The sequence below is a fragment of the Clarias gariepinus genome, unplaced genomic scaffold (genome assembly GCF_024256425.1).
Source record: "Clarias gariepinus isolate MV-2021 ecotype Netherlands unplaced genomic scaffold, CGAR_prim_01v2 scaffold_38, whole genome shotgun sequence".
In the NCBI taxonomy this organism is placed as follows: Eukaryota; Metazoa; Chordata; class Actinopteri; order Siluriformes; family Clariidae; genus Clarias; species Clarias gariepinus.
The window spans coordinates 212,916-236,159 of record NW_026521005.1 but is presented as its reverse complement, the minus strand read 5'-3'; the positions used below and the strand labels follow the sequence as shown (position 1 = coordinate 236,159).

Below are 23,244 nucleotides of genomic sequence, written 5' to 3'. Positions count from 1 at the left end.
AACTGCTGTATAAAGGCAATGTCACGTTTGTTGTCGTGCTGTTGTGCTCAATATCAGCACGGCTGTGATCTCTTCAGTACTCGGGCTGCACCCTTGTGCCTTTGACCTGCTGATATTCAGTACAACCGCACGGCCTGGAGTGGACTATCGCTGAACTAGATGTACCAGTGACTTGGAATTCGTTATCACACTCTTCAGCTCTTAACCACAAACAACTTTTCACAAATATCTTTAATGTACAAACACGCCCACGTTACAGTTTTATTATACTGTATGCACACATTAATTGCTGTACAAAAATATTTGATATAATTTTAAGTTTGAAGATTCCCTGTTTTTAAATGGTGTGTTTTTCCTGAGGTTGTCCTTTATTTATTTTCTTTAGATATTAATGAATGTTTGAGTCGATGTCCTCGAGCCTGTTAATAATAATGCAGACTCGCTCACGTATCATCTACAGGGTCTCAGACATGTACACGGGCTTCAACCTGAAATAATCACATCACTGATTTCATTAAAGTTAATGTTATGGGTTATTTTTTATAATATAAAGTTAGATGTAATATTATCTTTAACCCTGTGACCCCGAACTCTTATTTTGACAGGCGAACTTCCGCACTGCTTTACACTTCCGGGTTGGTCACATGACACTGATTGGACGATGGCTTCAGTTCAGTGGTGAGAAACTGCTGTGTTTATACACGGAATCGACATTAACATTACTGTAGCGTGTGTTATTATTATTATTGTTATTATTGTTATTATTATTATTGTTATTGTTATTATTGTTATTATTATTATTATTGTTATTATTATTATTGTTTTATATTCCTGCAGATTCACCTCAGGCTTAGAATTGAATCTGTACAGCTACACTGTTATTGTGTCCAGTTTGTGCCAAAACATTAGGAGATGTTTCCAGATGTTTCCAGATGTTTTGTTCCTCAAACCTTTACACTCATGCACGAACACTATTAACCTTAAAATACTAAAAGAGCAGGAATTAAAGATCATCACTGCTTTGTTTACCTGTTTGTGATTAGAAGGTGTTGATTAATAAGGTGTGTGTGTGTGTGTGTGTGTGTGTGTGTGGTGCAGTTAGAGGACAGTTAGAGCTCCTAACCCCCACGGCTCGGCGTGTGTTATTCCTTTTCCGCTGCAGTTTCCAGCTGTAGTCTGTAGTGAGGACAGGAACTCGCGGGTCCTAAAGCCGCCTGCTTGATGACATCACTGTGTTTTTGTCCCCCCGCTTCCACACCCAGGCGTTCCCGCACGCGGAACTACGGCGCAGAGCTGCGGAGCTGCCGAGCGCCGGCCGTCCCGGTGCAGAGCGGAGACTACCACCCGCTTAAACCCATTACAGTAAGTACAGTGAGAAAACACACACTCGGCCTGTAGACCTCATACTGAACCGTAGGTTAATATACAGCTGTTTGTTATTCACCCTGTAAGTCTTTATATAAAGCGTCCATGCTGAAGGACGGCGCCGCATCGCTCTGTCTCTCTCAGCTCTTTCAACCGGACAGAATCCGCAGGACAGATCTCAGAAGTGTGTTACTCTCACGTCGTGTCAGGTGTGTGTGTGTGTTCAGCCCTCCTCTCTCCCCAGGTGACGGATTCCAAGTCCCGCCGCGGCGCTCGAAAAGGCAGCACGTCCTCCTCGTCCTCGTCCTCGGGCTCCGTCGCTCCCGACCCGCTGAGCTCCATGCTGGAGGGCACCGACCCCCTGTCCCTCTTCGCCGCCGCCGCCTCGGCCGGCGACGCCCCCGCGCTGCCCCACAGCAGCTCCTCCGTGGTGGGTGTGACGCCGCGACCTGACATAAAACCTCACGAAGCTCCGAGTGGATCTGACTCTGTTGTTGTTATTCTCAGGAGCTCGGGAGGAAGCGCAGGGAAAAAGAAGAGGAAGTGGGCGGGGACTTTGAGCCGTGGTCGGCTAAACGCGGCGAGATCCTGGCCCGGTTCACCACCACGGAGAAGCTGTCTATAGTAAGAACCTCAGCATGTAGTGTCCAGCCTTCAGAGATGAGTGCGGCGCCACCGTGTGGTCATTTATCTCTCTCTCTCTCTCTCTCTCTCTCTGTCTCTCTCTCTCTCCTTACAGAACCTCTTCATGGGCTCTGAGAAGAGTAAGTCGAGCTCCGAGAGGCGTTTCTGCTCACCGCGGGTGTAAAGGGTCATTATTAGAGTTATTCAAAGCAGTCTGGTCATTTTCATCAGTGTGTGTGTGTGTGTGTGTGTGTGTGTAAGGTAAAGCCACCAGCCCCAGCTCTGCAGTCTCAGAGAAAGTGCGCACTCGTCTGGAGGAGCTGGACGACCTGGAGGAGGTGTGTGTGTACCCACGAACAGAGAAATGAAGGCTGTCGTGTCTTATGTACTTACTGTGTGTGTGTGTGTGTGTGTGTGTGTGTGTGTGTGTCAGGGCTCTCAGAGGGAGCTCCTGAACCTTTCTCAGCAGGATTATGTTAACCGGATCGAGGAACTGAATCAGTCCCTAAAGGAGGCGTGGGCTACGGACCAGAAAGTCAAAGCGCTCAAAATCGTCATTCAGGTGTTTGTTGTGTGTTTAAACGTGCAGGGTTGTGTATTTAATTTATCTTCCTCACACACACACACGCACACCCTCACACACACTTGTACGTCTCCTTGTTTTCAGTGCTCCAAGCTGCTTTCCGACACGTCTGTGATCCTGTTCTACCCCAGCAAGTTCGTCCTGATCACAGACATCCTCGACACGTTCGGTATAAAAGCAGAAACGCACAGCATTCTGTGTGTGTGTGTGTGTGTGTGTGTATAGTTTGTTCAGCTTGTCTCTCTTGCCGCTCCAGGTCGTCTGGTGTACGACAGAATCTGGTCCATGTGCTCGGATCCGGATCCTCTGCCAGGTAACAGCGCCACCTGCTGGTCTCACGGCCGTCAAGTGTTTATTTTTCCGTTTTAATCCACGTGCACTGACTTCGTCGTGGTGTTTTGCTTCTGATCACGTGTTAAGACTCGTTTTCGGTGGACGACGTGAACGACACGGCCAGAGAGACCTGCCTCAACTGGTTCTTCAAAATCGCCTCCATCAGAGAGCTCATCCCTCGCCTGTATCCTTCATAACACACACACACACACACACACACACACACACACACACACACACACACACACAGCATATCAGCTTTAACACCTTGACATGTGCGTACGCCGGTGTGTGTCCTTAACGTTCAGTATAGATACGTGGAGGCGGCCATACTGAAGTGCAACCGCTTTGTAAACAAGTCGTGAGTGGCGGCCATTTTGTTATTTGTTGTATTTCTGTCTGTTTTTTGTTTCTCTTCTTCGCTCAGTCTCCTCTTCCTCTTCTCAGCGGGATTCAGGAGACGCTTCCTCGTCTCACAGCTATGATCCGGGGGATCGGGGACCCTCTGGTGGCCGTGTACGCTCGAGCCTACCTGTGCAGGGTACGTCACCGTGGTAACGCTTACCGCCGAAACTCGGAACCGGAGAGTCCAAACCGCAGTTAGAATTTTTTCTTTTTAGAATTTCACCTGGAATGAGTCGCTGTATAAACACACGTCACTTACTGCACATGGTCGCCTGCTTGATGATGTTACTATGGTAACCGTAGTGCATTAATGTACACCTGTGCTACTGTCAGGGCTGAGACTTGATCAGAACCGTCTGACCAATCAGGATCCAGCAGTGTCATGTACTGCTACAGTGTCATGAAAAAGTATTCGAGTTTTATTTCATTTTTTTGCAGTATTTATTTATTTTTTTGCATGTCATACCTTTGTATAATTTTTACATTTGTTTAATGATCTTAATTATTTAAGTGTGAAAAATCTGCAAACAAAATTAAACATCAGGAAAGGGGCAAATAGTTTTGTACATCACTGTGATTGATGCAGTACATAATGGAAATGATTGAGTTGTGGGGATTCCTGTATCGTATCCGAAATCGTTTTCTTCTTTTAAATACGTGTTTAATCTACGTGTTTGTCTTTGAGAAGGTAAAATGTTGCAGTTCCTCCGTTATCCCACAGGTGGCGCTCTAAACTATACACATAGCACAGTGTGTGTGTGTACGTGTACTCTGTGGTTGGAGTGAATTATTTGCTATAAGTTGGTTCAGAATTGTAACTGTGAGTCCCGCCCCTGGTACACAACGTTAATAAAAGGCCACCTTGTGTAAAGTGCTGCTGTGTTACTGATGTAACACCTGGTTTGTTTGTTTTCTCTTGTCGTTCTCCTGGCGCAGGTGGGCATGGAGGTGGCGCCGAACCTTAAAGACAGCCTGAACAAGAACTTCTTCGACCTCCTGGCGTCGTTCAGACAGATTCACAGCGACAGTGTTCAGAACCAGCTGGTCATCCAGAGGGTGGAGATTCCCGTCTACCTCACGCTGTATTCTCCTGCCATCCACTGGATCCTGCAGTGTGTGGCCTACCGAGCCCCTGATGTATTTACACACACACTCACACTCACACTCATCAGTTTAGCTGCTGAACGGTGATCCATCAAAGTGCTGATCCTTTTGGTCGTCTTTGCCAGGTGCTGCTAACAGAAATGATGGAGAGGTGCAAGAAGCTCGGCAACAAGTGAGACGCTCTCAGTAACTCAGTGTATTAACTGTTATAACGAGTTATAACGACATGAACTCGACCCTCCAGAGCTAAAGTATTTCTCTCCGCGCAGCGCGCTCCTCCTAAACTCCATCATGTGGGCCTTCCGGGCCGAGTTTGTGGCCACACGAGCCAGCGACTTCATCGGCATGATCAAGGAGTGTGACGAGGCTGGGTTTCCCAAGGTGAAGCAAAAGAACACACAAACACTTGAACTTACACACACGCGCGCTTACACAGTGTGATAGTATAGCGTAGACTCCAGGGCTTGTATTTGAACGCTTTGTCCCGTCTCCAGCACCTCCTGTTCGGCTCTCTGGGCCGCAGTCTCGCCTGCGCCGACCCTCCCGAGAGCGAGAGGCTGCCCGTCCTTAACGAGGCCTGGAAGGTCATCACGAAAGTGCGCAGCCCACAGGTACACCCCCGAGCCCACAGTACTCCACAACGCTCTATCACTCTTACTGTGTAATGACCCGAGGCTGTACTGCCTGTACACGCTGTGTGTGTGTGTGTGTGTGTGTGTGTGTGTGTGTGTGTGTGTGTGTGTTGTTCAGGACTACATCAACTGTGCAGAGATCTGGGTGGAGTTTACCTGCCGTCACTTTACCGTGAGTCAGCACCGGCGTCACGCGGTATTACGTGAACATTAAGCATGGGTAATTTTATTGTTTAAAAAATTTGTTTTGTTTTCTGATTGTAGAAAAGGGAGGTGAATACCGTGCTGGCTGACATCATCAAACATATGACCCCTGACCGCGCCTTCGAGGACGCGTATCCACAGGTATCATACACATCATCCCAAATCTCATGAGCACGTGTTATACTCCTGCTACAGCTGCAACTGCACTACTGACACCTGTACTACATCCGCAACTACACTACTGATACCCGTAATACATCCGCAACTACACTACTGATACCTGTACTACATCCGCAACTACACTACTGATACCCGTAATACATCCACAACTACACTACTGATACCTGTACTACATCCGCAACTACACTACTGATACCCGTAATACATCCACAACTACACTACTGATACCTGTACTACATCCGCAACTACACTACTGATACCCGTACTACAGCCGCAACTACACTACTGATACCCGAAATACATCCGCAACTACACTACTGATACCCGTAATACACCTGCAAAAACACTACTGATACCTGTACTACATCCGCAACTACACTACTGATACCCGTAATACATCCACAACTACACTACTGATACCCGTAATACATCCACAACTACACTACTGATACCTGTACTACATCCGCAACTACACTACTGATACCCGTAATACATCCACAACTACACTACTGATACCTGTACTACATCCGCAAGTACACTACTGATACCCGTAATACATCCACAACTACACTACTGATACCTGTACTACATCCGCAACTACACTACTGATACCCGTAATACATCCGCAACTACACTACTGATACCCGTAATACATCCGCAACTACACTACTGATACCCGTACTACATCCGCAACTACACTACTGATACCCGTAATACATCCGCAACTACACTACTGATACCCGTACTACATCCGCAACTACACTACTGATACCCGTAATACATCCGCAACTACACTACTGATACCTGTACTACATCCACAACTACACTACTGATACCTGTACTACATCCGCAACTACACTACTGATACCCGTACTACATCCGCAACTACACTACTGATACCCGTACTACATCCGCAAGTACACTACTGATACCCGTAATACATCCGCAACTACACTACTGATACCCGTAATACATCCGCAACTACACTACTGATACCTGTACTACATCCGCAACTACACTACTGATACCTGAACTACATCCGCAACTACACTACTGATACCTGTACTACATCCGCAACTACACTACTAATACCCGTACTACATCCGCAACTACACTACTGATACCCGAAATACATCCGCAACTACACTACTGATACCCGTAATACATCCGCAAAAACACTACTTATACCGTCATACATCCGCAACTACACTACTGATACCTGTACTACATCCGCAACTACATTACTGATACCCCTACTACAGCCGCAACTACACTACTGATACCCGAAATACATCCGCAACTACACTACTGATACCCGTAATACATCCGCAAAAACACTACTTATACCGTCATACATCCGCAACTACATTACTGATACCTGTACTACAGCCACAACTACACTACTGATACCCGTACTACAGCCGCAACTACACTACTGATACCCGTAATACATCCGCAACTACACTACTGATACCCGTACTACAGCCGCAACTACACTACTGATACCCGTACTACAGCCGCAACTACACTACTGATACCCGTAATACATCCGCAACTACACTACTGATACCTGTACTACATCCGCAACTACACTACTGATACCTGTACTACATCCGCAACTACACTACTGATACCTGTACTACATCCGCAACTACACTACTGATACCCGAAATACATCCGCAACTACACTACTGAAACCTGTACTACATCCGCAACTACACTACTGATACCTGTATTACATCCGCAACTACACTACTGATACCTTTAATACATCCGCAACTGCATTACTGATACCCGTACTACAGCCGCAACTACACTACTGATACCCGTACTACAGCCGCAACTACACTACTGATACCCGAAATACATCCGCAACTACACTACTTATACCCGTCATACATCCGCAACTACACTACTGATACCTGTACTACATCCGCAACTACACTACTGATACCTGTACTACATCCGCAACTACACTACTGATACCCGAAATACATCCGCAACTACACTACTGAAACCTGTACTACATCCGCAACTACACTACTGATACCTGTATTACATCCGCAACTACACTACTGATACCTTTAATACATCCGCAACTGCATTACTGATACCCGTACTACAGCCGCAACTACACTACTGATACCCGTACTACAGCCGCAACTACACTACTGATACCCGAAATACATCCGCAACTACACTACTTATACCCGTCATACATCCGCAACTACATTACTGATACCTGTACTACAGCCACAACTACACTACTGATACCTGTACTACAGCCGCAACTACACTACTGATACCCGTAATACATCCGCAACTACACTACTGATACCCGTACTACAGCCGCAACTACACTACTGATACCTGTACTACAGCCGCAACTACACTACTGATACCCGTACTACAGCCGCAACTACACTACTGATACCCGTAATACATCCGCAACTACACTACTGATACCTGTACTACATCCGCAACTACACTACTGATACCTGTACTACATCCGCAACTACACTACTGATACCCGAAATACATCCGCAACTACACTACTGAAACCTGTACTACATCCGCAACTACACTATTGATACCTGTATTACATCCGCAACTACACTACTGATACCTTTAATACATCCGCAACTGCACTACTGATACCTTTAATACATCCGCAACTACATTACTGATACCCGTACTACAGCCGCAACTACACTACTGATACCCGAAATACATCCGCAACTACACTACTGATACCCGTAATACATCCGCAAAAACACTACTTATACCCGTCATACATCCGCAACTACATTACTGATACCTGTACTACAGCCACAACTACACTTCTGATACCTGTACTACAGCCGCAACTACACTACTGATACCCGTAATACATCCGCAACTACACTACTGATACCTGTACTACAGCCGCAACTACACTACTGATACCTGTACTACAGCCGGAACTACACTATTGATACCTGTACTACAGCCGCAAGTACACTACTGATACCTGTAATACATCCGCAACTACTCTACTGATATCCTTACTACAGCTGAACTACACTACCGAAACCCGTACTACATCCGCAAACACACAACTGATACCTGTACTACAGCTGCAACTACACTACTGATACCTGTACTACATCTGCATCTACACTATTGGTACCCCTGCTACAGCAGCAACTACACTACTGAAACCCGTAATACATCCGCAACTACACTACTGATACCCGTACTACATCCGCAACTACACTATTGATACCCGTACTACAGCCGCAACTACACTACTGATACCCGTACTACAGCCGCAACTACACTCACTACTAATACCCGTACTACAGCCGCAACTACACTCACTACTAATACCCGTACTACAGCCGCAACTACACTTACTACTGATACCCGTACTACAGCCGCAACTACACTCACTACTGATACCCGTACTACAGCCGCAACTACACTACTGATACCTGTACTACAGCCGCAACTACACTACTGATACCTGTACTACATCCGCAACTACACTACTGATACCTGTACTACGTCCGCAACTACACTACTGATACCAGCAATACGTCCGCAACTACACTACTGATATCCGTAATACATCTGCATCTTCACTATTGGTACCCCTGCTACAGCAGCAACTACACTACTGAAACCTGTAATACATCTGCAACTACACTACTGATACCTGTACTACACTCGCAACTACACTACTGATACCTGTACTACATCCGCATCTTCACTATTGGTACCCCTGCTACAGCCGCAACTACACTACTGATACCCGTACTACAGCCGCAACTACACTCACTACTAATACCCGTACTACAGTCGCAACTACACTCACTACTAATACCCGTACTACAGCCGCAACTACACTCACTACTGATACCCGTACTACAGCCGCAACTACACTCACTACTGATACCCGTACTACAGCCGCAACTACACTACTGATACCTGTACTACAGCCGCAACTACACTACTGATACCTGTACTACATCCGCAACTACACTACTGATACCTGTACTACGTCCGCAACTACACTACTGATACCAGCAATACGTCCGCAACTACACTACTGATATCCGTAATACATCCGCAACTACACTACTGATACCTGTACTACATCCGCAACAACACAACTGATACCTGTACTACAGCTGCAACTACACTACTGATACCTGTACTACATCCGCAACTACACTACTGATACCTGTACTACATCTGCATCTTCACTATTGGTACCCCTGCTACAGCAGCAACTACACTACTGAAACCTGTAATACATCTGCAACTACACTACTGATACCTGTACTACACTCGCAACTACACTACTGATACCTGTACTACATCCGCATCTTCACTATTGGTACCCCTGCTACAGCTGCAAGTACACTACTGATACCCGTACTAAGGTTGCAACTACACTACTGATACCTGTCCTACATCCGCAACTACACTACTGATACCCGTACTACATCCGCATCTACACTATTGGTACCCCTGCTACAGCTGCAAGTACACTACTGATACCCGTAATACATCCGCAACTACACTACTGATACCCGTACTAAGGTTGCAACTACACTACTGATACCTGTGCTACATCCACATCTACACTATTGGTACCCGCACTACAGCCGCATCTATACTGCTTTTAACCTATCCTTGTTACTTGTGGTTTAAATGCTGCAGCTGCTGTAGAACATTACTGCCACTGAAATGATGCCACAGTTACATAACTAAAATTTTTATTCTGATGATGATGAAGGTGATAATGATAGTAATGCTGATTCTGTCGTCCTGTAGTTGCAGTCAGTGATGAAGAAGATCCTCACCTACTTTCACAACTTCTCTGTCCTCTTCTCCATGGTGAGCGCTCCTCACTCTGCTCCTGAGAGTTAAACCTGAACAATCGTGTTTCGTGTTTAACACATTTTTGTACTCTCACTCTCCAGGAGAAGTTCCTACCCTTCTTGGACATGTTCCAGAAAGACAGCGTGAGGGTGGAAGTTTGTAAATCCATCATGGACGTCTTCATCAAGCAAGTTTTTCATTTTAAACATGGATCGACTCTAATAATGAACAAACATAAGAATGAATAGGATAATGAATAAATATGAGTAGAATTGTACTGTAGCGCTTTTAAAAGGGCGTGGCAGCTGACACACTGGGGGAGAGGGGGGGTTGTGGTGGGTTTGAGGGGGGTTTAAAGGACCCGCTGTGTATGATGTTGATGGGTTTTTGTTATCGGTTCCTCTTAGACATCAGCAGGAGCCGACTCGTGACCCGGTCATCCTCAACGCTCTGCTCCACGTCTGTAAGACCATGCACGACTCGGTCAAGTGAGAGCTCTGATAAATCCTCACACTCGCACACCTGCATGTCATGACCAGTCATTTTGTTCACCATTTATTTAAATATCTGTTTATTTTTTAAGGATTTAGAGTTGATAAATAAATAGTCCAGTCCAGTTGTTGTTTGGTGTTAGCCGCGATAAATACTTTTAAATAAAAAGTTGTGTATTAGAACAAAAAGTCTGCACGTGTCTGTGAGGTACAGTAACATCATACTGTTATCTACACGACCATAGTGCACTGCTTTACTGTATACGGGTATATCTGTTACTGATTGTGGTGTGTGTGTGTCCGTGTGTCCTCAGTGCTCTCACAGTGGAGGACGAGAAAAGAGCTCTAGCTCTGCTGATCAATGGCTTCATCCGCATGGTCAGTCCTCCTATTCCTGTAGAAAAGTTCATTGCTGTCCTGAGCAGATTAATACAAATTAAGTGTTTATTTAATTATTTTACTGATTAAAACTCGTTCTGATCCACTGACTGACTGAATGATTTACAGCTGGAGTGATCAGCATTACTGACTGATTAATGGCTGAGTTATTAACTGTCTGTCTGTCTGACTCAGTGATTAATGCAACAACTGACCGTCTAGCAGTCTGTCTGTCTGACTGAAAGTACTCAGGTGTTTAGTCTAGGCTCAGGTGTTGTGTCTGTGCTCAAGTTTTTAGTCTGTACTCAGGTGTTGTGTCTGTATTCAGGTGTTGTGTCTGTACTTAGGTGTTGTGTCTGGGCTCAGGTGTTGTGTCCATATTTACGTGTTGTGTCTGGGCTCAGGTGTTGTGTCTGTATTTAGGTGTTGTGTCTGTATTCACATGTTGTGTCTGGGCTCAGGTGTTTAGTCTGGGCTCAGGTGTTTAGTCTGGGCTCCGGTGTTGTCTATACTCAGGTGTTGTGTCAGGGCTCAGTTGTTGTGTCTGTATTCAGGTATTGTGTCTGTATTCCCGTGTTGTGTCTGGGCTCAGGTGTTGTCTGTATTCACGTGTTGTCTATTCACGTGTTGTCTGTATTCACGTGGTGTGTCTGGCCTCGGGTGTTTAGTCTGGGCTCAGGTGTTGTCTTTGCTCAGGTGTTGTGTCTGTATTCAGGTGTTGCGTCTGGGCTCAGGTGTTGCGTCTGGGCTCAGGTGTTGTCTTTACTCAGGTGTTGTGTCTGTATTCAGGTGTTGTATCTATACTCAGGTGATGTGTCTGGGCTCAGGTGTTGTGTCTGTATTCAGGTGTTGCGTCTGGGCTCAGGTGTTGCGTCTGGGCTCAGGTGTTGTGTCTGGGCTCAGGTGTTGTGCATGTGCTCAGGTGTTGTGTCTGTATTCAGGTGTTGTGTCTAGGCTCAGGTGTTTAGCCTGTGCTCAGGTGTTGTGTCTGTGCTCAGGTGTTGCGTCTGTGCTCAGGTGTTGCGTCTGGGCTCAGGTGTTGCGTCTGGGCTCAGGTGTTGTGTCTGGGCTCAGGTGTTGTGCATGTGCTCAGGTGTTGTGTCTGTATTCAGGTGTTGCGTCTGGGCTCAGGTGTTGCGTCTGGGCTCAGGTGTTGCGTCTGGGCTCAGGTGTTGTGTCTGGGCTCAGGTGTTGCGTCTGGGCTCAGGTGTTGTGTCTGTATTCAGGTGTTGCGTCTGGGCTCAGGTGTTGTGTCTGGGCTCAGGTGTTGTGCATGGGCTCAGGTGTTGTGTCTGGGCTCAGGTGTTGTGCATGTGCTCAGGTGTTGTGTCTGTATTCAGGTGTTGCGTCTAGGCTCAGGTGTTGTGTCTGTGCTCAGGTGTTGCGTCTGGGCTCAGGTGTTGCGTCTGGGCTCAGGTGTTGCGTCTGGGCTCAGGTGTTGTGTCTGGGCTCAGGTGTTGTGTCTGGGCTCAGGTGTTGTGCATGTGCTCAGGTGTTGTGTCTGTATTCAGGTGTTGTGTCTAGGCTCAGGTGTTGTGTCTGCGCTCAGGTGTTGTGTCTGTGCTCAGGTATCTTTTGGGCGGGACTTTGAGCAGCAGTTGAGTTTCTGCGTGGAGGCCAGAGCAACCTTCTGTAACCTGGAGTCAGTCATCATTCAGCTGGTTCATGTGAGTTCCTTTCCACTCTGATTATACTGTGTCATGTACAGTACACACACACACACACACACTCGTGTTCTCTCTCTGTTCTGTGTTCCTCCTGAGCAGAGACACTGTTGGACCTTTGTTCTATAATCCGTTTCATGTTTCTGTTTTCCTCAGACGGTGAATCATTTAGCCATGGAGACCAGACGAGTCATGGGCGGGAATCACTCGCGCAAAACGGCGGCGTTCGTCCGGGTCGGTCTCTGCGTTTAAACATGTTAGCGTTCCAGCGTTAGAGCTCGTCGGTGCTGAGGAGTTTGTGGTTGATGGAGTTGTGGTGTTTGTGTTTGATGTTGCAGGCTTGTGCAGCGTACAGCTTCATCACCATTCCGTCTCTCAGCAGCATCTTCAGCCGTCTCCATCTCTACCTGCTGTCGGGACAAGTGGCTCTGGCCAATCAGTGCCTGTCCCAGGGTGAGGACATCTCACTAACCCCCGTCACTCAGACACGCGGGACAGATCCATCGAGAAAAGGACGAGTTTTAATCTAGTTTGTGAATTATATAGAATAAAAAAGATTAAATTGGCTGCTCCCTCCGTCCCTCTCCTCCCCCTCCCTCCATCCCTCTCCTCCCCCCCCATCCTCTTCTCTCTCTCTTTCTCTCTCTTCGTCTCTCAGCTGATTCCTTCCTGAAGGCAGCGGTGGGCATTTTGCCCGAAGTGCCCCGTGTCATCAGCGTGGAGGGTAAACAGCGCTCCTCTGAGCCCTTCCTCCTCGACTTCATCAGTAACTTCCTCTCCACGCTGCTGGTGGTGCCGGTAATCTTAGCCCCGCCCCCCGACCTTACTGAAACAGATCTCATATCCTGAAGAAATATCTTCCCATTAATCTTATTTATAATGTTAATAATTGTGTCTGTGTGTGTGTGTTGCAGGACCACCCTGAGCAGGGTGTGTTGTACCTGGTGAGAGGGCTGTTGAACATGGTGCAGGACTACACCTGGGAGGACAACAGCGACGCTAAAGTGCGCGTGTACATCAGTGCGTTACCCCTGCTGGCTGCCATGAGTCAGGAGAGCTACCTCTACACCATTCCTAAAGGTACACACACACACACACACACACACACAGACGTCTGCCCAGTGACGGTCTGATCATCACCGTGTCTCCTCTCCAGTGGAGTCGAACGAGACGCTGTACGGCGGCGACCCCAAGTTCATAGCAGAGATCAGCCGCGTGTGTGAGACGGTGATTGGACAGGTGCTGGATTACCTGAAGACTCTGAGCCAGGACGAGGTCGGACACACACACACACACACACACACACACTTTAAAGAGTAATAAACATAGCCATTGTAAAGCCCTGTGTGTGTGTGTGTGTGTGTGTGTGTGTGTTTCAGGGAGCGCGCCGGCAGGGAGCTCTGGCTTTCTCTCTGTTCAGCTGCTTGTTGGCTCACGGAGATCTGCGCATCAACAAACTCAACCAACTCGCCGTTAATCTGTGGAACCTGAGCCACAAGAACGGCTACTGCGACACGCGCGCCTCGGTTAGAGACACACACACACACACACACACACACACATTTATTGTCATTTTTGTAAAAAGAGTGTTTTCATAAGAGAACCCACCAGATCCAGAAAATGTTAGTAAATTACATTGTGTGTGTGTGTGTGTGTGTGTGTGTGTGTGTGTGTTAGGTGCGTACCCTGGAGCACATCAAGCAGCAGGCCCAGCAACCCGACGCGGCTCACCTCTCCGACATGCTCCTGCGGCTCTCCCTGCAGTCACGAGCCTGAACCTCTCTGACCTTTGACCTTTGCGTGTCCAGGTCCACACAGTGCTTCTGATCCTCCTGTTACCAGTATGGTGTGTGTGTGTGTGTCACAGCTTCACTCCCCTTACCCCTCTCACTCGGACCACACCGGCCCAGCACACACCCATTACATAAACCTTGTGAAAACCCGGCGCTGATGGCGAGGCTCACACTCTCCCGACACCTGATTGGTCGAGATGTGTGTGTGTGTGTTTCTGGAGAACGTTGTGAATTTATAGTTGATTAGTAATAATTAGAGTATTCTCTACATAACTGCACTTTTTGCTTCACTGTTAATCACCTGTAGCTCAGCTTACTGTAACGCAACATGACTACGAATCTCACACTTTAATAAACCTTTTGCATATTTTAAATGTTTCTAGGTTGTATTTGTGATCGTTCACCTGCTGTATTAAACACCGGTTCTGTGTCGGTTCTTCATTTAGTGCTTCAGAAGAGAGAAATGTTTTTAGTGTAATCCTGTGACCTGGAACTAGGTTCTCTTTTTGAGGATTTAAAGAGGAACGAGTGAAGGGAACGTCTTACCCCGTCCTTTTATTATAGAGCTTTAGCTAAAGTCAAGGCATCTGCTTCACACTCTTTACAACACACTTATTATTTAAGTATTAGGATCCCACTCAGACCTCTCACACACATGAGTAGTGGTGAAGTTTGTTCTAAATGTAAGATCAGCAACAAACACCTCTCTGGTACGATGTGTGTACACACACACACACACACACACACACACACACACACACACACACACAGAGACAATTGTGATCATTCCTTATACTTTAATTGTATACAGAACATTAATTAGTGATGCATCGAGAACACATTTTCCCACCAGTGCAGATGTTTTGGTTCTGATGACATCATCGTCTGCACACTGACACGACTCCCGCGGAATTCCGCTACCCATCCTGACCAGTGGGGGAAGTATAGCTCCCTGTCTGTACAACTGAAATAAACAAACTAGCATCGTGTCTCGAATCCTTTTAAACTCTAAGGACTAACGCTGTGCAGTTACTTTGAAGTCTTGATTAGTAAGTTTTTTTTTTGAGTCATGTGATGGTATTCAATCTGAGACGAGCCCGTGACGGGTAAGAGTTCAGCGTGGACGTCTGGAGCACCAGTAGGCTTTGACTCTGACTCAATCACTAGTGTCGTGTATACAGCAGGAGCTCCTGCACTCGGTACAGGATGGTTTATATCTGAGACTGACCAGACTGAACCCCAGACGAGTCTGATCACTCACCGATTGGCCGCTTCATCTATTATTAATGTAATTTTTATTTTATTGTGATTCATACCGCCTCTGAGTGGCGCAGTGATAAAGTGCTCGCCCTAACATCTGGAGATCGCCGGTTCGGTTCCCGGGTGATGCTGTAACCTCTCGCAGCCGGAGGTGTAGAGAGCTGATTGGCCGAGCTCTCTCAGAGGGGCGGGATGAGAGCTACTTTGCGCTCCCACATTAATCACGGCTCTACAGCCAATCAGAGGCGTCTGTGAGCTCGAGCACGCGGAAGGAGCGGCTAGCGCTTTCCTCCGAGTGTGTTACTCCTACCAAGTGTCGCCCCCATCGGTGCGAGAGCGAGCAGTTCGAAAAGATGCGGCTGGTGGAGTCACGTGATTCGAAGGAAATGCGTGATGGTCTTTGACCCTCCCGACTGAGTGGTGGTAGTAGCCTTATTGTGGAGCGCCCCCTAATGACGGGGAGGAATTGGACACGACTAAATTAGGGAGAAAAATCCCCCCCAAATAAGAATTGTGATTCATAACTGAATCTTTTTTTTTTTTTTTTGGCTGAAGTGAGCTCTCTCTCTCTCTCTCATGCGCACACACACAAGCCATTATAACACCGATACTCATCACATTGTTTTCTACTACACACGGTTCATGCTCTTTAAGCTCTTTAAGCACGTTTCTGCCCTTGTGTTAAAGGATGCCGCTGTAGCAGATTTTTTTTTTACAGTTTTGGTCAATCATTAATGCTCATTACTGTGGTACCTCCGGACACTACACTCACGTCACACACACAGTCAGCTGAGCTGAAACCTGTCTCCGTATCGATGCATCACTAAGTAATAAATCAATCACCACCCGTGTTCTGGTTGCTGTGACTACACGTCAGATGTTCTCCCTTTTCACACAGTTTATTTATTCATTCATTAGTTTATTCTCATGGAGCTGCTGAGGGTTTTGTCGCACGAGTCCAGATGTTGCCTCAACCACCTCTTCTGACAACTAAACAAACAAAAAAAGAGCAAAATAAAAAAATAAACCCCTGCAGCTACTTATTCCAGGACACGTGGTGAAAGAAAATAAGGGTCAGGTGGAGTTTGATTCAGTTCGGTGTGTGTTCTCTAACTCGGAGGGTGCGTGTGCAGGCGTGCGACGTTCAGTCCAGCTCGATTGGGCTGCTGTCCTCATGAACTTCCTCACCCTCCTCTTCCTCACCCGAGCCCATTAGACTGTTCAACAGATTCCCTGCAGGAGGAGACGAGACAGAAACCAACAACAACTCACTGATTAAATAACGACTCGTGTAACGTAATACAAGATAGATGTGGATAAAGGGGCGGGGCTTCTAGGTCAGTAATATTCCAGAGCATGCATGCAGCTGTCAATCATATCAAATAAGCAGTCATTTAGAGGATGTACCTAGTAGACCACCGTATGAAGAGGACTGTTTGGGTGGAACGCCAAAGAACAGCTGTCCTATTCTGTCCAGGTACTGAGGAAGAGAAGCACACACACACCATATTGCTTAGTACAACACACAAATATCTAACCCCTATTTACACAACAGATGCTTTAAACTAATCATTTAAGTATGCTTCAAATATCAACTGTTAAAACATTAAAATAACAGCAAATATTGTCAAAACAGTAAAGTAAAAACAGGACATGATTAGACCTCAGGAAACAAACCGCTCTGTGACGGAACTGATGTCTGTGTATTAATCTAATGTGTAGTTGAGATTCATACAGTACTGTACAAAAGTCTTGGACACGTGGAAATTACTGCCGTGGAGTATATATGCCTTCAGGAAGCAAACAAACTAACCGATTATAAAGAACAGTAAACAGTAATGTATGAAACAGGGTCAGTGTTTTTGCCATGACGATGCTTTGAGAAGCCTTTAGTCTCAGGTACAAGTTGTGTAGCTTCACTCAGCATTCTGCAGAACCTCACAGTTCTTCTGAGGATTTTAACTGATGCTCAAGCTTATTTTTTACATGCAAAACCCAACAGATTTCACACTTTTTGTGTATAAAAACAGATCACTAACATAAGAGGGTGACCTCAAAATTATCTGCACTCGGACTGTAGAATTAATTTTAATTAACTTTTTAAAAAGATGCATCCAATATATATATATGACAGATTTTTTTGCCATAATCTCTTTGCTTTTTAATACACCCTGTCCATCTGTCGACAAGCTTTCATATTCACTCATTTAAAATGTTTTAGTCTGAGCTGCGCGCCACGAATGGTAATCTGGGTCTGTAATCACAAAGCTTTTTAAACCTAAATAGTGACAGAATTCTAAGAAAATTCCTAAAATATGACATTATTGAATGAATTTCCCCCTAAATTTAGGACTAATTCTTAATAAAGATAAAAATGATTCACAAAACATCTTAGCCCTAAAAACACCTCCTAAGGTAAAAATGGTTAAGATTAAAGAGAAAGACTTTGTAGTTTCTATAGCAGAGGACAAAATGGTGGAAAGAAGACATTCTCCAATTACTGAACGTAAAGCTAAAAGTAAACACGGCTCTTCTGACCGGTTTGGTTTTTTGGTTGTTTTACTTCCGTCCATCTCCATTGTTGGCTACCATCCAAAAGTGCAACTCAAATAAACCATCCCACAATCATGTAAATTGGTAAAACCTAAACCATTTTGCTCCCATCAATCTAAAATGGATTACAAGTAATAAAATCTGTATGGTAAATACAGTGAAACCTCAGATTGTGAGTAACGTGCTTTGCGAGTTTTCCACAAGACGAGCAAAGATTTAATAAACAGACTTTTTGAAAATGAACTTGTCTTGGTTTACGAGTACCCAGTATCATGTACCACGCATACGCTCCTTGTTTTGACTTGTGCTGCGGAATTGTGGGTAATCCTCTCCCCTGCTGGGTCTTAGTGCGTGTCTCTCACTGGTAGAATCAACATCCATGCACGCGTTTTCTCCCTTAGCCTGTTGTTGTGTGCGTGCGCGCACGTAATTGGACACCGTGCCGGTTCACACACACACTAAAGGCGAGAGCGAGTGTGTGTGAGAGAACCGGCACAGTGTCAAATTACGCACGTACACACACACGCGCATAAACGGAAACAATATGAGCCGTTTTGGAATATGAGCCGCTTCTGGAACAAATTATGTTCATTATCCAAGGTTTCACTGTAGATATAAGAACTTAAATATAGTAACTTTGTGGAAATCAGTTGCTTCAAAGTAGACGCATTTAGCTGTTTAATTAGCTTTAAGATATTTAGCCTATAACAGAACTATAGCCTGTAGTCATAATTCTACACTTTCATTTTATATATATATATATATATATATATATATATATATATATATATATATATATATATATACCTCCTCACTAAGATAAAGGTTTTTGTACTTTCTTTCCTCAGAGTTGCTCTGAGAAGTTTCCTAAATCACTTTTGTTCTAGGACTTCCAGCTAGGACTTTTTTTAGGCTAAAATAGGAGCTCTTCTAAGAATTCTAAGAAGCTTTGTGAATACGGGCCAGGACTATAGTGAGGAGGATTTAACAAAGTGTCGACAGAAGTGTACGGACGTGCATCGCATTTTAGATTCATTGCTCTTCAATAAGCGTCACACTGTGGATTGTTAAACTTTTTTTTTTTAAACTGAATGCCCCAATACTTTTGGCCCTTGAGAGTCCCAGAAAATTGTAAATGATTGAATGAATTTTCCAGCTGATGGTTGAATTTTAAACTTTTTCTCGGTCGGTGATTGAGGACGTTTCCGTTCCGTACCCTGCCGTTTACTCTCAGACTCGTAGTGATGAATCCGTGTCTCGTCACCAGTAAGAAACTTTTAACCTTCCTTAGAATATCAGTACAAATGTTCTTCACAGATATTCAAACACTTCTGTTTACACTCTTCAGCAGGAGGTACACCTTTAGAAACAACACCTTCTGACCAATCAGAGAGGCTGTGGTGTGGGGCGGTGTTTAAGAGCGATGCTGTGTTTGTACCTCGTTGTACATGGGGTCCCTCTTCAGCGATGGCTGGTACTGTTCACATAATACTGTAAAGACTGTCAGCTTTCCACTGAGAAAACACACACACACACGTTACTTAACTACAGTGAAGACTCAACACTTCCTCATCATCAGAGTTAGCTCGCTTTACTCTTTCTGCATTACACAGAGTGATAACGCTAATCGGGAGCGCACGCTAGGCTAATCAGCGCTCCGTCCAGCTGTATTTCCTTAAATAATCTGGAAGATTATTTTGGACAAGATCAGATCGGACATTCATACCCGTCGACCGCCAGGAGGAGGAACCAGAGGAAGTTGAGGAGCGGCTGCATGAACGGAGGGCCCTTCTCTATGGACGGGTGCTTCTGCGTGTACGTGGTGAACACCACCGACGCACTCGTTTTGTTCTTTAGACAGAGGAACCTGCAAAGGAAATGTAAAAAGATGTACAAGACAGCGCTGAGCTCCGAAAGGCACATTGTGCTAAGAGTCTCATGACGTTGAAAGTGATAAGAGTGTCCTGGTTGGACTTGAACGCCCTTCCACAATTCACGCTGAAACCAAATTGGTTCTCACAAGCATGTGATTGGAAGCAAATCACAAAATGTAAAGTGTACTCACTGTAAGACGGCCTGAGCCACGAACATTTCGACCTCGCTGCGAAACCCGCGCGCGGTCGAGTACTCGACCAGCATCTGAGCGCAGCCCTCACCGTCTGAGGAGTGCAGGAAGTGGTAGCGAGACTCGCTGTAGTTTTGTTCTGAACAAACGGACAGGAAGTTAGGACACAGGAACGTCACGAAACGTCTTGAACTCAAACCGAAAGGTGTGGTGTTATTAAAAGTACCCTTCCACAGCGTGACCGCCAGCAGCTGGTGTAGTTTTGGGTGTCCCAGCTTCCCTGAGCCGCCCGTGGACCACTTGAGCGCCCGTGAGACGAAAGCCACCCTTTCGGGGGAGTTGGGGTCCATCAGGCTGAACAGCTTGACCAGTTGTTCTGCAGGAAACAGTACATAACATAAACTAAAGCCTTTTGAAAAAGGCTTTAATTAGGTACAAATCTTACACTTTTCTTACCCAGGATTTCCTCTTCTACGTCAACCTTTGACTTCTCTAAAGTCTCCAGGACTAGCATGGACAGGTCTGCTGCACTGTTTTGCTGTGGGGAATAAAAACGCTGTGACTGTCTGAAGAGATCCCCTGCTCAGTACACTTTTGCTGGAGATTGTGGGGGTACAATATTGTCTGGTTTTTGGCCTCAGATATAAACGATTCTGTACGGAGCACAGAAGCTTCTGAACGGCGCAACAAAATTACATTTTTATGGCGTTACATTATCAAAAAATCATGTGCATCAAAACCCTCCAATCTGCCCTTTTCTCCAAACTCTGAGCAAATTATTCTTAAACCCACTTATTACACACATTTACACCTGACTCGCAACACCAGCGCCAATTTGTTGCGTGCATTAGAAGCCGCACACAGACACGTACTCACAGCCGCACAACCCGCGCACTCACTGTCAAGTTAATTTTTGAGACTTGAGGCGTTTTAGCCTGTAAAAAAAAAAAATCAAAGCTTCTTCATAATCCTGCAGGTGGCGCTCTCTAAAACATCTACACTTTCACCTCGTGTGTAAGAGTGAATTATTTGCTGAAGTTTGTTTAGAAATAATAATTATGGAGGATGACAGAGCGCTGCTCAGTAAAATGTTAAATTCTTGTGTTTGGAGTTTGTAGTGTTTAAATGCTGCACTAGGTAAAAACTAATGTCATAAGGAATAGAAGGAAAAGACTACATTTAATTACTCAATTTTTTTTAAAGGTTTAAAATTGTAATAAAATCAAGGAGAGAATTTAATATCAAAATACTGATAGAACTGTGGTGGCATGGTGACGTAGTGGTTAGCACTGTCGCCTTGCACCTCCAGGGTCCAGGTTCGATTCCCGGCCAGACTCGATTCCCCGTTTCTGTGTGTATGGAGTTTGCATGTTCTCCCTGTGCTTGGTGGGTTTCCTCCAGGTACTCCGGTACTTTGGTACGATGACCTGCACCCTGACCCACAAGCAGGGCATCGGGGCGCTCAGTACCGAGTGCGTGTGGGGAAAACTGAAAACTACATGCCACCGACATCATGCAGCACACAGGCCCGGTGTATGCGTCACTAAGGTGTATAACTTGTTTATGGATCTCAGAGAGGAATTAAAGCTTGGTAGGCACCGGAGCTTTCTGAAAACAATCGAAGGTTACGAGGATTTACATGTCAGCCCTTCAGGGGGGAATATTAATAACATTAAAAATAGGAATAACAGAATAATTACACAAAACAGGAATAAAACAACTAACCTGGTTATAACTAAAGAAAAGCAGAGCTCCATTATACATCAGCTCCCGAGCTTCTGCAAACTTGGACTGAGACGTATACCTGAAAAAAAATTAATAATAATAATAATAATAATAATACATTCTGATTAGAACACCCTGTACCTGATACACACACACACACACACACACACCTATTACACTGTCTCAGGTAATGATTAGCTCTTAGACAGTAGATGTAGACAGATGTAGTTTTAGTTATAAAGTAAAACTGGTGTGTGTGTGTGTGTGTGTGTGTGTGTGTGTGTGTGTGTGTGTGTAAGTGTAAATGTCGGTGTTTTGCTCATAAACATTTAGTTATTAAACCTCAGCAGAATGAACACAGCTCGCGCTACACACACGGCTTTAAACACCACACACACACACACCGCATTCAACAGCATGTAAATATACACTGCAATGTAAATGTACATTATTCACAAAACCCACCGACTGACAAAATGTAAAAATCATTATCTTTATTTTAATGATCTTAATCTTTATTAACACCAGAAGCTAGCTAGCTAGCAAACAGGCATCCAGTCTAAGGGTGAAGTCGAGTGACAGCGAGTCAGGCCAATCAGAGAGAAGGACTACACCAGGGGGCGGGATCACTGACGCGAGGGTAGCCAATCATAAGAGGGAAACGCACGCCGCTTCATTGACAAGGAGAGAAAGATCTGGAAAAGCCAGGCCACGGACGGATTCCGATGCTTTTATTACTCATTCTCTGTGATGAACTATAAATCTTACCTAAAGAATAAAGTCCGATACATTTGATGGGCTTCATAGTAGTCTCCTCTCTCCACACTGGCGCGCAGTTTCCCTTCCACCCGCTGCACTCCTCCACGGTTCCTCTTCAGAGCCTCCTGCTCCGACATCATTGTTCCCTTCGCGCTACTCCGCTCTGTCATGGAGATTGACCTTTTCAAGCCGCCGTAGCTGCAGCTATCCAATGGCTTGTTACTTCCTAGTTAAGTACACTACACACAATGACGCAT

The 23,244-nt window shown here is 45.5% G+C and overlaps 2 protein-coding genes across 4 annotated transcripts; one reads left to right on the top strand and one right to left on the bottom strand.

Moving 5' to 3' along the window:
• Positions 1-619: 619 nt before the first annotated feature.
• vps35l (VPS35 endosomal protein sorting factor like) lies at positions 620-15,003 on the top strand. Of its 3 annotated transcripts, none has more exons than XM_053490987.1 (30): positions 620-678; positions 1,263-1,362; positions 1,610-1,795; positions 1,873-1,989; positions 2,105-2,129; positions 2,251-2,327; positions 2,423-2,551; positions 2,657-2,741; positions 2,829-2,885; positions 2,993-3,089; positions 3,219-3,266; positions 3,353-3,446; positions 4,247-4,447; positions 4,540-4,586; positions 4,684-4,795; positions 4,909-5,025; positions 5,165-5,218; positions 5,311-5,391; positions 10,252-10,314; positions 10,401-10,486; positions 10,707-10,787; positions 11,105-11,168; positions 12,737-12,835; positions 12,989-13,066; positions 13,171-13,285; positions 13,491-13,630; positions 13,747-13,912; positions 13,989-14,107; positions 14,212-14,358; positions 14,510-15,003. In XM_053490987.1, exons 1-30 carry the CDS (start codon positions 662-664, stop codon positions 14,606-14,608), a joined length of 2,901 nt encoding a protein of 966 aa, XP_053346962.1. In that variant the 5' UTR covers positions 620-661; the 3' UTR covers positions 14,609-15,003. The 3 variants fall into 3 exon arrangements, with proteins under 3 accessions (XP_053346962.1, XP_053346963.1, XP_053346961.1); XM_053490988.1 differs by lacking the exon at positions 620-678 and adding an exon at positions 689-724; XM_053490986.1 differs by lacking the exon at positions 620-678 and having other exon boundaries at positions 872-1,362.
• Positions 15,004-16,765: 1,762 nt separating this feature from the next.
• Positions 16,766-23,161, bottom strand: get4 (guided entry of tail-anchored proteins factor 4). The gene is made up of 9 exons (XM_053491009.1): positions 22,997-23,161; positions 22,229-22,307; positions 20,960-21,041; positions 20,730-20,879; positions 20,504-20,642; positions 20,165-20,305; positions 19,877-19,952; positions 17,293-17,365; positions 16,766-17,118 (listed from the first exon to the last, which is right to left on the bottom strand). Exons 1-9 carry the CDS (start codon positions 23,155-23,157, stop codon positions 17,030-17,032), a joined length of 990 nt encoding a protein of 329 aa, XP_053346984.1. The 5' UTR covers positions 23,158-23,161; the 3' UTR covers positions 16,766-17,029.
• Positions 23,162-23,244: the final 83 nt, after the last annotated feature.